General features: G+C 43.3%; 2 protein-coding genes across 6 annotated transcripts in view; one reads left to right on the top strand and one right to left on the bottom strand.

The window, feature by feature from the left end:
- B3GALNT1 (beta-1,3-N-acetylgalactosaminyltransferase 1 (Globoside blood group)) overlaps positions 1 to 13,889 on the top strand; it is a gene marked incomplete at its 5' end in the record, with an annotated part of 42,835 nt that extends 28,946 nt beyond the window's left edge. For both annotated transcript variants that reach the window (XR_014511748.1, XR_014511749.1), the window contains one exon: positions 13,644 to 13,889. The remainder of the gene's footprint in view (positions 1 to 13,643) is intronic.
- Positions 9,101 to 16,096, bottom strand: part of PPM1L (protein phosphatase, Mg2+/Mn2+ dependent 1L) — a 182,040-nt gene continuing 175,044 nt past the window's right edge. For all 4 annotated transcript variants that reach the window (XM_083442387.1, XM_083442385.1, XM_083442388.1 and 1 more), the window contains exons 4-5: positions 14,112 to 14,273; positions 9,101 to 9,462 (exon numbers count right to left, since the gene is read on the bottom strand). In XM_083442387.1, the coding sequence (XP_083298513.1) occupies positions 9,116 to 9,462; positions 14,112 to 14,273 (509 nt within the window). In that variant the 3' untranslated portion in view covers positions 9,101 to 9,115. The remainder of the gene's footprint in view (positions 9,463 to 14,111; positions 14,274 to 16,096) is intronic.

Here is a 16,096-nt window from a genome sequence, read left to right as displayed (position 1 = left end):
GGTTACAGACGCTTCAGGTTACAGACTCTGCTAACCCAGAAGTAGTACCTCGGGTTAAGGATGAGAACAGAAATTGCACAGTGACGGCGCGGCGGCAGCGGGAGGCCCCATTAGCTAAAGTGGTGCTTCAGGTTAAGGACAGTTTCAGGTTAAGAACGGACCTCCAGAACGAATTAAGTTCTTAACCCGAGGTACCACTGTACTACCATGTGAGCCAACCTGATTTTAACCTTGTAAATCCCAGCCAAAGTGAACACTTTAATAGCCCATTGATTTCAATAGGAGAAATGAAACATGTTCAACTCTATTAAAATCAATGCGGCTAATAAAAAAATATGTTTCATTTTGGCTGATCATGACCATAGATTTCAATGGGGCTGAATCACATCTGTGTTTCTATAGGTTCTGCCCCCAAAGTATCGTCTTCTACATATTGTGCCATCAGTTTTATGAACATTTCCGGATCTAGATGCTTTCAGTGACTACACAATAAATGTTGATGGACTATCCCTACAATCCAGGGAATGATGTGCACATTGTATATACCATAGTGCTCTAAATCTAGGCTGGGGAACCTGTGGTCCTCTAGACGTTGGGACGTCCATCAGTCCCAATCAACATGGCCAACCGTCTGAGTTGACAGGAGCTGCAGTCCAACATATGGAGGGCCAGAGCTTCCCCACCCATTTTCCAAACCATGTCATTCCCAGGGAAATGCATGCCCAACAGGCTTAGATACACATAGCTGCATTCCTCTTTCCTAATAAACTAGATTGGTTAAATACCTTGCATGATTCCAGTCTACAATTGGATGCATTTCTCTTTACAGAATACTTGTAGTTTCCTAGAGCTCAACCCCTGTGCAAACCCACTATTTAAATCCACCAAACACACTTATTATTTTCACATCAACTGTAAATGGTCATATTTCCTACCATTTCTTAATTCAGTATGAAAACATTGTTCGCTTTCTCAGGCCCCACATAGCCATAAAGCTAAACTATATTTGTCCCTACACATTGATTCTTTAATTCCATGTTTAAAGACTGATGAAGACTAAGGAAGTGGAACCATAAACTGAAGAGGATTTACAGGTCATTGTTGGCACTAGTGATGGTTATATATTACACATGCAGTGGGCAAAGCACGGTTAGGCTTGTGTCATACTAATTCCACTAATCTTTCCAAACAAGATCCATTGTTTGGGTCACAACATGTCTGCTCCCCTAGAAGTCGTTACCATGGTTAAGGCAACTTACTTGCCTCTTCAGCCTTTCTGCTTGCAAGATAACAACAAGGTTCTCCTTGCTGGTTTCAATACTGCCTCCTTATATCTCATCTTCCAACAGAGCTTCATTCAGCAAACTAAACCATGGTTTCACTCTATGATTGTGATCTTCACTAGGGTTAAGGCAACGATCCATGGTTGATTATTATGTTTGTACTGGGCTAAAATGGAATTAGAAAATCACTGAGATAGCTATCAATAAGTCAATGCAGCGAATTCCTGACACATGTAACAGGTATGAGTCTAAAAGCACCATTTAGTAATCTGGTATAACTCTTTGAACTTAGTAGCCATTTCCCCTCTTTTCTTTTTTAAAACTAAGAAGGCATTTTTCCTATTATTGAGTGTGTGGCAATGAACTATCTCAAAACGTCCTTGCATATATGATAGGAATTAGTTTCAAATTCTCCAGATGTGGTTATGCAAGTCATGTTTCTGTAGAAGTATTATTCCTCAAGTCAAGCAATTTCTGCTCTTCCATTAAGCCATGCTTGTTGGGTGCTTATTTCCTTATGTAGGAGCCTTTCCTACAAGAAGAAAACTGTAAACAAGTCTATAAATATTCGTTTGAAGCCATTAATTCCTAATATACGGTGTGAGACAATTTTTCTTTATGCCTAGCTGGCTGGGCAAACGAGGCCTTTTTAAACACTTGACTGAATCTAACCTGTGTTCTGTAATTGTTTGCAGACTATTGCCTTTTCACAATGAGCTTTCCCCTCCTTAGATGTTTAAAAAATGGCTTTGAACAGAATGCAAATTAACAAACATGCAGGTTTCCGTGATAACCCAATTATCTTACACACTGATGATAAATCACCATTTCCTCTTGCTCATTTTGATCTATGCTATGTATAATATCTTCTGGACTTATAACAAAAATTAATACCTGCTAGCTATCAAGTTTTGTAAAGATCCCACATACTTCAATTTTCTGTTCAATAATCAAGATGGGGGATGAGAAATACATTTCAGTTATTTCTTCCTCTAATACATTTAATGGTTTGTAAAGCTCGTATCAATGACCTAACTTTCCTACATTTTTAAAATGTCACAGTTCCAAAATTCAGCTGCACCTAAAGTAGTAGGCTACTGACTAGTTTTGTTTCTTACTAATGTTTTTTTCACTTATATTTTTTTCCTTGAATTGTACCCCCCTCTCTCCCTACTTTCATGGCACCTTTATCCTGCTTATGAATGGAAGTCTCACTGGTCTCACATCAAGGCTGCTGAGCAAATCTACACCTACTTGGGTTTTCCATAGCAATGCACTGCCAGCTGCTTCTACTTCACTAAACTGGGCCCCCTCTTCCTATTTCAAAGCATCAAGTGAGTATCACATATCACAGTTTTTACTCACCTCACACAGCAACTAAGTGAAAACCAGCATTACAGGAGCCTAAAAGATTTAAGCGCCTCTTGAAAATAAAACCAAGTAGTGAAACTACCGGGAACTTGGTACAGGGCCTTCTCGGCAGTGGCACCCACCCTGTGGAATGCCTTTCCATCAGATGTCAAGCAGACAAACAACGATACAACTTTTAAAAGGCATCTGAATGTATGATGTTTTATTATGTTTTATATGTGTTGGAAGCTGACCAGAGAGGCTGGGGCAACCCTATAAGATGTGTGGGGTATAAATAGCAAAAATATTATTATTAGGAAGGCAGGCCTTGGAAAGCTGTTTTCAATGCTATGGTCAGTTGTGCTTGTGAAAAGCAATGGATCACAAAAGCCAATGTGATCTCCCGTTCAGTCACTCCTTTAGTACTGGCTAGGGAGGGGGCAGGTAGGGGATGCCAGCAGATATTGGCAGAGGCAGAGAACACCCATGAAGTATGCCATGCATCAAAGGATTACAGCAAAGGAAGAATTGGCCATGGCTGAAAAAGGTGCAAAGTGTGACAATGGGAAGGTTAAAAAGGCCATTAAAAGAGTGAGGCTATGGATGGTCCCTTGCCAACATCTATCAATGTTTTACAACAGCATCTCGTTCTTTTGCCACTGCATAGAATAAGGATTAGCCCAAGGTTAAGTGAGATTATTGAAAACGGTTCTTTGCAGGAAGTGAATAGCACTTCTAGTTTTGATTCTGCTCCCACAGAAATGTGAGACCAACCCTTGCAATGACCTCCACTGAATCTGGTTGCTTATAACCTTTATCTACTCTTACAACAAATGTGCCAGCCCAATTAATCCTCCAAAACAATCTGGCCTGATCACCATGCGGACTGGCACCCCGAACTCAAGCTCAGTGGTAGAGCAACGGCTTTTCATGCAGAACATCAGATCCAATTCCCTGCGTCTCCAGGAACAGCAGGGAAAAAAGCCCTAGAGAGCTGCTGCCTATCAGTGCAGTAGACTGGTGGTCTGACTCAAGTCAGCTCCTATGTTCCAATCTAAAAGATCCTGGGCAGAGCTGGTATCCTTGGGCACTGATGAGATGCATGCTGTTAACCCCCAGAGCCCTCTGCCCCTATCTCTTATTGCAAGGAGAATGCATTAAGAGTCGATTGTACTTTTGCTAAAAGCATTGGAGCCATTCATTAAGTCATTCAGTTAAAGGAGCTATTATTCCACATTAATATAGGAGGGCAGCAAAATAGGGGCAGGGATAAGGACTTTGTTTGTATTTACCTGCCCAAGTGGTCTGACACCGGAATTCATTTGTTTTGAGAGTGCACACAATATAATTGAAGACAAGGGCAAGAAATAAGAGACCAGAAGGGTGAAATACACACTTTGTGTATCTTAACCCCTTGCTGTGTTATTTGCAAGACACTCCTGTTTCAGGGAAAGTAAAGGACACCTTCCTTGCTGCCATTAAGGGGCATGGGTTATCTGTCCTATGTATACCTAAGGGAGGGTTGAGGAGGAACCTGTAACCTTCCAGGTGTTACTACTTTCCAGCTCCCATCATCTGGCCAGCATGGTCACGATGGGCAATTGAGTTCAACAACACCTGGACGGCCACAGGCTCTCCTGATCTACAGCAAATGAAGAGAGAGAGACTGCGCAAATGGCACTTCCAGAAGTGCTAAAGTCTAGCAATAGCCCACCTACTAATGCACATTCACTAGAACCTAGTGGCCATGCTCTAGTATGTGAATGGAGGCCTTCTCCTTCACTTCCATCAGAAGCGAAATGTCTCCTAACAGGGCGTTCTCCACTATATGTACTCAAGTTTCCCTCTTCATAGAAGAGAATGGGAATCCCTTGCATGCATATGGCTTTGAATTATAGCTTACTGACATGACCCAGCAGCCCACATGTCTATGGTCCTTCCTTCCTTCCTTCCTTTTTTTTAGAGGGCAGCAACGCTACACAGGTGAACCAGGGTAGCACCCACCCACCTTTCTTCAGCTCACGGAAACATACAGTTAGCTCTGCACATGCACATCAGAGCCAGCAGAAGGAGGCAGGAGTTAATTGGCCGCCAAGTGCGTTTAAAGCAGTTCAGTGGGTAGCCCGGAATCAGAACCCTGCTGAACAACAAAGTGTCTCTTGTTAAGCTATGGTATAAAATTGTGCAGCCTCTGCAAGTGACGTTTATGAAGGCAGCACTGCTCCACTGGCCCACCTGCCCATTTCCTCGACCATGGAGCTATCAGGTGATGAGCATTATGGGGGATTAAGTAGCCGGGTCACACCTACATTATTAATCAATACTGGGATTGGAAACGTCCATTTTCTACAGCAAAGCATATGATATTCAGAGCTCCAAAATACAGCTATACATAATCAACACTTTTGATTCCTTAGGCTGGCTTTCAATTATTTACATAATTAAATACCCAGGCCACCAGAATTATTTTACCCTTGTCCATCTTTTTTCTTTCCTTTTTTGAATTAAGCTTCCATTCTACTGAAAAGCTGCTGGTGGTGCGTGTGGGTGCACGTGTGTGTGTGAACTAGGCAGCAAGTTCACATTTCAGCTTGTTCGCTTCATCAACAACCCTGCCTTGTATCTGAACACACGTTGATAACAGAATGAAAATAGTATTCTGTGCTAAACACTCAGCTGACTTCCACAGGATCTTCGTACCCCCAGCCCTTACAACAATCTGTGAGATATATATATATATATATATATATATATGCTTTCGTAGATTTTCACGGGTACAGGAATGCAGGTTTTGGTGTCCTCGGGTGTCTTCCCGTGTAAAAGTTGGGGTGTCTAGGCGACGTTTCGACGAGGTCTCACTCGTCATCTTCAGGCTGGTGCTTTCGGCTTCTTGTTACTGGAACAGAGCAGGATCTCAGTGTTTGAGTTCCTATAAATACTGTTGAGGAGGTGTGGTGTATAGCCTCCAATGTTCTGGGCAGAGAGGAGGTTCCCAGGCTAGTGTGCCTTTTCTTCTTTTGTTCCTTAATTACTTGAGGGATATCTTGAGTGATTTCTTGAGTGATTTCCTGAATCCCACTTAGGTGGGTCATTAGGTGTGGATTAGTTGCTAAAGCCTTCGTGTCTTGAACTCTTGAACTTTGTGAAGAGTTTTTCTGAGAAGATGGCTGTACTGCACTTGGTTGTGCTCTGGCTTGGCTTCGTGTATAGGGGCGAGCTGTGGTTTTGTGGCCTGTGCCAGCCAGATCTGTGTAGGGATTGCAGGGGGGTGCAGCATCCGGAGGTGCCACCCTGGTTTGGCTACTGGATGGTGTCTGTAATTTATCTGTGGAGAGGGTCTGGGTTTGGGTCTGGTGTGGTTGATTGGTGATGGCGTTCTGTGTGCCTCTGGATCTGGTGTCAGATTTTGTGGGGAGGGCTAATTTCCAGATGTCTGGCAAGCGGGATGTGTCGTCACGCTTGTTCATGTTGTGAGGGTGTTTCTCTATCTCGATGGCTTCCATGATTATTCTCTTGTGGTGATGTTCCATGTTAAAGAGCAATTTGGAATCTGCAAAATTAATTTCGTGTCCTGTTTCTTTCATGTGTTGGAAAAGAGAGGAAGTTTTTTCTTCTTTTTTGACGGCATTCTTGTGTTCTGCGATCCGTGCATTTATTCGTCTGTTTGTTTGTCCAATGTACGTGGCTGGGCAGACTTTGCAGGGTATTTCATAGACCCCTTGGTTTTCCAACTGAATTTTATCCTTGGGGTTTCTGAGGATATTGGCTATTTTTTGGTTGGTGCAAAAGGCTGTTTTGATATTGTGTTTATGGAGGATTTTGCTAATTTTATCTGTAGTGCCCTTGATATAAGGAAGGAGGGCTATGCCATTGTTTTCTTCTGTGTCTTGGTTTTTGGGGGGTGTTTCTTTTTGGATTAGCTTCGTAACCCTGTTTTGCTGGTATCCATTGGCAATTAACACATTTGAGAGATTCTGTAACTCAGTTGTCAAGTGGTCTTCGTCAGCCAGGCGTTTGGTTCTGGAGATGAGAGTCTTGGCTACGGAGTTTATTTGTGCAGGGTGGTGGTGTGATTGTGCATGTAAGTAGCGGTTGGTGTGTGTTTTTTTCCGGTAGATAGTGTGTCCTAGGGAGCCATCAGGTTTTTTGTAGATTAGGACGTCAAGGAAGGGAAGTTCCTTCCAACTTCCCTTCCTTGACGTCCTAATCTACAAAAAACCTGATGGCTCCCTAGGACACACTATCTACCGGAAAAAAACACACACCAACCGCTACTTACATGCACAATCACACCACCACCCTGCACAAATAAACTCCGTAGCCAAGACTCTCATCTCCAGAACCAAACGCCTGGCTGACGAAGACCACTTGACAACTGAGTTACAGAATCTCTCAAATGTGTTAATTGCCAATGGATACCAGCAAAACAGGGTTACGAAGCTAATCCAAAAAGAAACACCCCCCAAAAACCAAGACACAGAAGAAAACAATGGCATAGCCCTCCTTCCTTATATCAAGGGCACTACAGATAAAATTAGCAAAATCCTCCATAAACACAATATCAAAACAGCCTTTTGCACCAACCAAAAAATAGCCAATATCCTCAGAAACCCCAAGGATAAAATTCAGTTGGAAAACCAAGGGGTCTATGAAATACCCTGCAAAGTCTGCCCAGCCACGTACATTGGACAAACAAACAGACGAATAAATGCACGGATCGCAGAACACAAGAATGCCGTCAAAAAAGAAGAAAAAACTTCCTCTCTTTTCCAACACATGAAAGAAACAGGACACGAAATTAATTTTGCAGATTCCAAATTGCTCTTTAACATGGAACATCACCACAAGAGAATAATCATGGAAGCCATCGAGATAGAGAAACACCCTCACAACATGAACAAGCGTGACGACACATCCCGCTTGCCAGACATCTGGAAATTAGCCCTCCCCACAAAATCTGACACCAGATCCAGAGGCACACAGAACGCCATCACCAATCAACCACACCAGACCCAAACCCAGACCCTCTCCACAGATAAATTACAGACACCATCCAGTAGCCAAACCAGGGTGGCACCTCCGGATGCTGCACCCCCCTGCAATCCCTACACAGATCTGGCTGGCACAGGCCACAAAACCACAGCTCGCCCCTATACACGAAGCCAAGCCAGAGCACAACCAAGTGCAGTACAGCCATCTTCTCAGAAAAACTCTTCACAAAGTTCAAGAGTTCAAGACACGAAGGCTTTAGCAACTAATCCACACCTAATGACCCACCTAAGTGGGATTCAGGAAATCACTCAAGAAATCACTCAAGATATCCCTCAAGTAATTAAGGAACAAAAGAAGAAAAGGCACACTAGCCTGGGAACCTCCTCTCTGCCCAGAACATTGGAGGCTATACACCACACCTCCTCAACAGTATTTATAGGAACTCAAACACTGAGATCCTGCTCTGTTCCAGTAACAAGAAGCCGAAAGCACCAGCCTGAAGATGACGAGTGAGACCTCGTCGAAACGTCGCCTAGACACCCCAACTTTTACACGGGAAGACACCCGAGGACACCAAAACCTGCATATATATATATATATATATATATATATAAAATAATTTCTGCAGGCATAGCCTAGTCCTGATATCCACCATGTCTAGAAGGAAGAGTCAATGAATGTTGTTTGTGCAATTTTTCCCAAGGAGCATGGACCTCAAAAGCTACCTGCTGGATGGAATTGAAAACAAGGCAAAGCACCATTAAAGGCATGCACACAGACAGTAGAAACAGATAGCTGGAGAAGCTCAAGAGCTTGTCCTTACTTATGTGGCAGGAAGGATGTTTACCTATGAAATGAGGGAGAAGGGTGGCCTGTTGTGTGCCCAGCAGGCTCCCTCCTTCACCTCCTCCTATGAAAAGACAGATCAACAGTTACAAATTTGTTTGCTACCCACCTTCCTACTTCTGCAGTTTAGCAGGGCTTGGGGACAGAGAGCAATAGCATTAAAACAGAGTGCATGCCGGGGTGGAGATAGTTACAATGGTGAAAGTCCTGTGTCGCTTCCATCAATTGCTCACAAGCCATTCTTGTCTTGCCCCGGCCGTGCCACTCCCTAGTGGAGCTCCTGGGCAGATGACTAAGAAATCACAGCTGTTCCAAATAGCCGAAGCAGGAGTTGATTAGCCTTTGAGAATGGGAGAATTTATCCTTAAAAGAGCTGGAGAAAAGAAAGCAAGCATGAGCTTTTTTTTTTTTAAAACCCCCACACAATGGTTTTAAATGCGTTTGCCACATAGCTCTGCTTTTAAAAAAAGAAAGAAAGAAAAGGAAAAAAATGTGATTTCTTTTTCCTCTTTTCTTTTTGGATGTACAGTCTTAATGCTAATATACTTGCTACAGCTGTCTACCATGTTGAAGTGTAAAGGTTTGATGAAGGAGTTCGCTGAGAGAGAGAGAGGCAGAAAGATAGGAGAATTATTATTATTTTTTTACTGGTCTTCTGTTTTACTGCTACTCTTGAACTTCACCACCATGACTGTTATGTTGTCAGGGCAGCCTCTGTAAAATGACTGCAGGACTATACTCTTGGCTCCAAAGTGTGGCTCATCCAAGCGTTCTTTGATGAACCGTACGGCCTCCTCGTTGCTGAAAGCATCCCACAGCCCATCAGATGCTAAGATCATGAATTCTGGCTGAAGTTTGTCCAGGTCAAAGGTTAGGATATCTGGGTCAGGGATGACAACGTTCAGATTTTTCAGCGGGTAATCTCCAAGGGAGCGGGACATGGCCAGGATCCCCTGAACACGCCAGGAACCATTAAAACTGATGAAGCCACCTGGAGGGAAGAAAAACAAACAAACAAACAAACAAACAGACATATTGTATTAAATTGCTTCTGCATGAGGTTCTTTTCAGATGCTTCTGTGCCTCTGGGCTGTAAAACTAGTTAGAAAGCAGAGAAATTGTTTTGCTTTGCATTTCTTATTGCGATTTTTCTTTCCCAAGCACTCCTCACATTTCAATGCCTCCTTCCTTCCTTCCATTCCCCATAATACACCAGTGTCTCTGCTGCTAAGACGTAAGGAAGGAAAAACTCCTCAGGGAAACCATTTAGGAAACGTGAAGCTAAGAGCGAAGTTTCCTTCTTTGGAGAACCATTCCATTATAACTATACTTCCCGTGCTTCGATTCAATGAAAACTTTAAAGAAAGGAAAACACGCCGCTATTGCAAGGTACTATTATAGGATGTGTGTATGTGTGTGTTAGCTTGAATGTGATATTTGAAATCACCCCTAAGCTTGTCGTTTTGTATCCACAAGATGGGATTCTGCTAAAGTGGTAAAGCCAGTCTTTCCGTCAAGTTATTGGCTGTAGGCTGTTGTGTTATCTCTTTGCATGACTAAAGAGTACAAGTGACTGGTTGCCATAGAAATTAATAGCTGGAGATGTTTTCAGAAGATGGGCTAAAGAGGGCAGGCCTTCTTCCTGTTCCCTGGCTGGTCTTGTCCATCTATGCTGAATCCAAAGCTATGACTTTATCCACCCCAAGAAAGAAAAGAAGGAAAGAAGGAAGGAAGGAAGAACCCTAATTGTGGGACAAGATTTGTTGGGATGTAAACAGATCCCAACCATCTTACGTTCAGCCCGTATATATGTTTATATAAAAACTTTATATTACAAAGATGCCACAGTCTCTAGTGACTCTCATTCTAAAGAAACCAAATGCAAGGTATGTGTTGGCACCCTGAACTATCACACTGTGCATGTTGGGTGTGCATAACAATGCCTGTAAGGTCGAAATTACAGCTTCCTCCTGATTTGAAGATGCTCTCAGAAATGAAACTCATGAGTTGAAGTTCTCTCTCGCTTCCAGCTCATGATGTCACTACATGGCATTTCTGCTCTTCCTCACTTGATTTCACTGGCTGCTGCTGCTGCTGGCAAGGTAACACACCTGTTGATGCTGCAAATATTCCTAAATATCAGTAGGAGGGGAAGACGAGGAGGAGGAGGAGAACTTAACATCTGCATCATTGCTGCTACCATTGTCTCATGGGTAACACCCCAAGGCTGGACTCCTATGCACATTGTTTCTTAGATCCATTGGATTAGTCCATTAAAAAAGAAAGGAAGGTGTACTGTGAGAAGAAAAACATATATATATTGAGTAGCATGGTTAACAGAACCTGCATGAATGGACTGTGAAGATGATCTCCTTGGAGTTATTTCCTCCATTTTATGCTATGTATTTTGAAATCCATTTTGCAATACCCAAACATTGCTACAAGGAGTTGGGTTGTGTCAGTATCCAAGCCAATGCTATTGAAATGGTTGTCACATGAATTCCTGGAGGCAAGTACATCCTTACGTGTTTTGTATTTTATTTTTTTTTGCTCGCCAAATAGATATGACAAATTGCTGAACAGCAAGAAAATATCAGCCTTTGTTTCCGACGTTTGCCATACAGTGATGTGCTCAGGCAGCCTGCCTCCTAGCTCTAACCAAGCCCTCTTTCTCCCTTCGGTACAATTCAAGAAGAGGTTCGCACTCATTTAAAAAGATTTATGAAGGCGGCGCCACATCAGATACACACTTGTAAAGACCAAAATCTCACCCTGGGGCAAAAAGGAGAGGAAATAACACAAATGAAGTTGATCCTCCTTTTCCTCAAGGGTCCTTGGTGGAGCTGTATTGCAATGATCCAGAAAAGTCTTTTGAAAATAATCACCTCACACTTCGGAGTTCTAGGAGGGAAAAGGGGGGAACGTTCTGGGTACAAACAGCAGGCATCTTCCTTGAAGCAAAGGATATGGCAGGGGAGGGGAGTAGAAGGAAGCAGAGGGGAAGGACTCCAGCCATTTGCAAAATTCCATCACCGTATTTTTCGCTCTATATGACGCACCAGACCACAAGACGCACCTAGTTTTTGGAGGAGGAAAACAAGAAAAAAAATATTCTGAATCTCAGAAGCCAGAACAGCAAGAGGGATCGCTGCGCAGTGAAAGCAGCAATCCCTCTTGCTGTTCTGGCTTCTGGGATAGCTGCGCAGCCTGCATTCGCTCCATAAGACGCACACACATTTCCCCTTACTTTTTAGGAGGGAAAAAGTGAGTCTTATAGAGCAAAAAATACGGTACATTCTGTGACTGCCTTCAAACAGGATCCACAGGATTCCCATGGCTCTGCATGTGTTTAAGACAAAACTTTTTTTGTTTGTTAACTTTGCTGCATTAAATGTTGACTCTGTAGCTGGCCTCCTTTTGCAATGTCTTGTTTTGAAATCTTCAGATAATATTTTAGTTTCCTGTTGCTTTGAATTGTATACTTTATATTTGACTTCCTTCTCTAATGTTTTATTCTGGATTGTTTTATTTGACGTTTTAATGTAGGTTGTAAACTGCTTTGAGATTCCCCCCCCCCTTAAAAATTTAAAGCGGAATAGAAATGAAATTAACAACAATGCATGTAGCTCCCTTTGCCTGCAGCAAAGAGTTGATATTCATTGGTTTCCCCTCCTCCCTGACCCATCTTTGCAGGATTGCTTTTGCTTTTCCAAGCCTCGACAGCCACCTCTTATGCACGGAAAGTGGCTTTCTGCTGCCTCTGTGAAGCAAAGGCTGAAATCTCAACAAGAAACATGTGGTGTTTGCCTGCGGCTGGATGAGAAGCATTTCCTTTTAGAAAAAAAGTTCAGGTTTCTGCCTTTGAAAGAGCACTTTGAAATCCTCATTACAAAACCAAACATTGTGCACTTCAATCTTCTGCATAAGAGGGAGGTTTTTTAAAAAAGGTTTTTGGCACTGCTGCATGTTGAGCTCACGGTAAAAGGACCCGAAAGTTCAACACGAATTAAGTATATTCATATCAGGAATATGCAGTTTTTGCAAACTGGAGTTCCACACCTTAGCACACCTTTTACAGTTCCATGTGGCCTGTGTACATGGCATCAGTCTACATGGATTCCCAAAGGAAACAAAAAAACAGCACCCTTGCATACGTGCGATCACTAAGTATGTCAGTGAACAAAGGCTACCCCCATTCTAATTACATAAAACTTAAATTGGTACAGTGAGCCCTTTGTTCTTCTGGTCCAGCAGAATCCAGTGGCCAAGCTGTGGGAGATGAGCAGCCAAACCTGACAAATGCATATTCTTGCTGGTGAGCATGAGAAGGAGCTAACACCACAGAGCTGCAGATACTTGGATCATAGAAATACAATTGATAGAGAGGGCTCTGTGTGATGTCATTTCCTCTCCTTTCCTGGAGAAAGAGCATATAGTACTTCCTGTTCCTCCCTCTCCCTTTGACCAGCACTGGAGGCAAACATGCCTCTGCTTGCCCCAGTTTTAGGCACATGCCTGAAGCTGGTTATACTGTAAATATAAGAATTTTGCCTGCATAGAGTTGCTGCTGCCTTTTCTGTGAACCAATGTAAATAAATCTTGTTTTTAAACTTACTTCACAAGTTGTTAAGCTGGGATAGAAGGGGGAAGCCCACTTACTTCATTAGCTGGACTTGTGCAAAACAAGGTTTTACATTCTAATTCCTATACCTGTTACTGCTTGCACATACAGGAAGGCACAGCTCAAAGCAGGCAAATAAGCAGTAGCTGTTAAGGAAAACCAAGGGCAGGGCTAAGGGGCACCATGGATTGACAGTGAGGACCCTGCCAAGATATCAATCTCAGCAGCTGCCTGGTGATGTCTGGCTGCCCATAAAAATAAATTTAAAAAGGAACAACTCCCTCGCCTACCCCCCCCTTCCCAAACAAGGCCAATACAGCATCCAGAGAGAAAAATAACATAAAAGTTGCATTTCCAAAGCAGCAGGAGTTCTTTCAGCTGATTATTTAAGTGAAAATTTTAGAATATTCATCTCTTTAATGAAGCCTACTCTTCTGGATTACAATAATCAGGTTCAAATGTTAATTGCTAATAGGTGCTCTGCTGTTAAAAGACTACTTTGTGCTCTCCCACCAGTGTATGGAATCTACATTTTCTTCTCTTTCCCACAGAGAACTATTGCCTGCTCTGAATGAATCGTTACTACAGGACATAACGCAGCATTAGCCAGAAGAGGCACTGGTTTTTATCCATTCTGAACTGGAAGCTTCAAGTTGTTTTTTTCCTCTCCAATCAAGCTACCAGAGTTTTGTGTGTGCATCTTTCTATGTTGTGTGAATTTCTATGTTGTGTACCACCCTGTGATCTTTGGATGAAGGGCAGTATACAAGTTTAATAAAGAATAAAAGAATAAGCAACCTGTGGTCCTGGCTTCTCCAAGCTAGACTATTGCTAGACTACAAGTCCCATTAGCTACAGGCCATACTGGCTGGCTCCAGCCTCTCCACTCCCTGAGGAGAAGCTCCATACAGCCGTATTTCCAAAAATGCAAACAACATCTTCCCGCCGAGTTTATTACAGTATATAAACCCACAGTATATAAGGCCCACAGAAGTAAACACCAAACTTTATAAGCTTACCGGCTCTTTTAATCCTCTTCCTCTCCTTGAGCTGGTAGGGCTTGTGATCGTGCGACAAAGGGATAGCATTGCCATCCTTATCGCACAAGACGCCCCTCGAATCCCCAACGTTGGCCACCGTGAGCTCCTTATCTGACAGCAATGCAATCAAACACGTTGTACCTGAAAGGGGCAGAGGAGCAGGGACGGAGAGAGATGAAGAGAGCATCAAGACAATGGAGCGGAAATCACTATTGCTCACGTCAACACTTTCTCCCCCCCCCCCAAAAAAAACTGTGTTATCTGCATTCAGCAGCCATCAGAAACAGCAGCTGTGTTTGTATCTGAACGAAACATCTAGTACTCCGATGACAGCCTATTTAATGACACTGATCAAATCTGACAGTCAATTTCTTCCCTGCACAATATTTCTAGTATATCTGATTTTGGGTTGGCATTACAGGGGTCAGTCCTCCGGCACAGCACTTCTCACCTGGCTTATCATTCAGGTGTAATTTTAAATGGCAGGAAAACACATTACACACACACACACACACCTTTTCACGGTATATAAAGACTGCCTCTTGTTTTTGGGGGACACAAATGCATGGGAGACTTGCAAAAATGCGACTGGCACCTTGCTGCGTGTGGTAAAGGACACGAGGAAGCAGCCTCTAAATTACGAAAGGCAGAGGGAAATATATTCCCGGTGATAACCTGACAGGTGTCTTCTCTCACTGGGCAAGGAGAGTAATAAGAGAGAAAATTCCTATTGACATATCAGCCTGCTTGTTGCCGTTCATGACTGACAGCGACTTACATTTACAAGATGTAGGAATCAACTATATCTGGGGCAGCTGCAACCTGCTTGACCCCCCTGTCAAATTGAGTGCCGTCAGGAAAGGCAACTTCTGGGCATGTGACCATGAGAAGCCTCGTTATCCAGAAAAGGTCGATTTTACATCCTTAGAGCATATGCTGCTGCCTCATACCTGCCCGGACCATCTAGCCCAATTCAGTTGTCCAATGCAACGGCAAACCTGCAATCTCCTACATGCAATGCACTTGCTTTTAGCTGAGGATTTGGGCGCTGATCACTCCTTCTGCAAAGACACCATGAATGTGCCCTTCTAGCGGAGGAGGTTTGAGTCACAAAATCATCTAGTATGAATCGATTCAGAAGAGTTCATCAAGAAAAGCTACCCAATCTCTTTAAAACCCCATAGTTTTTTGGGGGGAGGGGCTTTATGTATGATGCACTTCCTATAAAGATACAACTTCCTTGTAGAAAACTGAAAACAAGAAGAGTCCTGTGGATCAGGCCAAGGTAAGGTAGGTAATGGTCAAGGACCCCTGGACAGTTAAGTCCAGTCAAAAGTGACTATGGGGCTCATCTTGCTTTCAGGCCGAGGGAGCTTGCGTTTGTCCACAGACAGCTTTCCATGTCATGTGGCCAGCAGGACTAAACCGCTTCTGGTGCAATGGAACACTGTGACAGAAACCACGGCACACGGAAACGCCGTTTACCTTCCCTACTTGCACTGGTGTGCTTTCAAACTGCTAGGTTGGCAGGAACTGGGACAGAGCAACAGGAGCTCACTCCGTCACGGGGATTCAAACCCCCAACCTTCTGATCGGCAGGCCCAAGAGGCTCAGTGGTTTAGACCACAGTGCCACCCGCGTCCCTATCAGGTCAAAGGCCCATGCAGTCCAGCACTCTGGTGGCAAAGCACATGCCTGTGGGAAGGACATGAGTGCAAAAGCACCTTTCCCACTTGTGATTCTCAGCAACTGTTAGTCAGAGGCTTATGCTTCCTCCAAAAATGGAAGTAGGCCACAGCCACCATATCTAGCAATCTGATTACTGCCATGTGTGGTGATACACACTTAATGTCTCATTTTCTATACATAGTTGCTACCAAAAAAAGTTCAACAGCGATTGAGTTTCAGCTGTCCTTAACACGCAACACGCAAGCCTATCCAAATACTGCCAGAGACATCAAAAA

Source organism: Podarcis tiliguerta, assembly GCF_965153285.1.
Source record: "Podarcis tiliguerta genome assembly, chromosome: 5".
NCBI classification, from domain to species: domain Eukaryota; kingdom Metazoa; phylum Chordata; class Lepidosauria; order Squamata; family Lacertidae; genus Podarcis; species Podarcis tiliguerta.
Note: the sequence above shows the minus strand (reverse complement) of the source record. Positions and strands in the feature narration are given on the sequence as shown.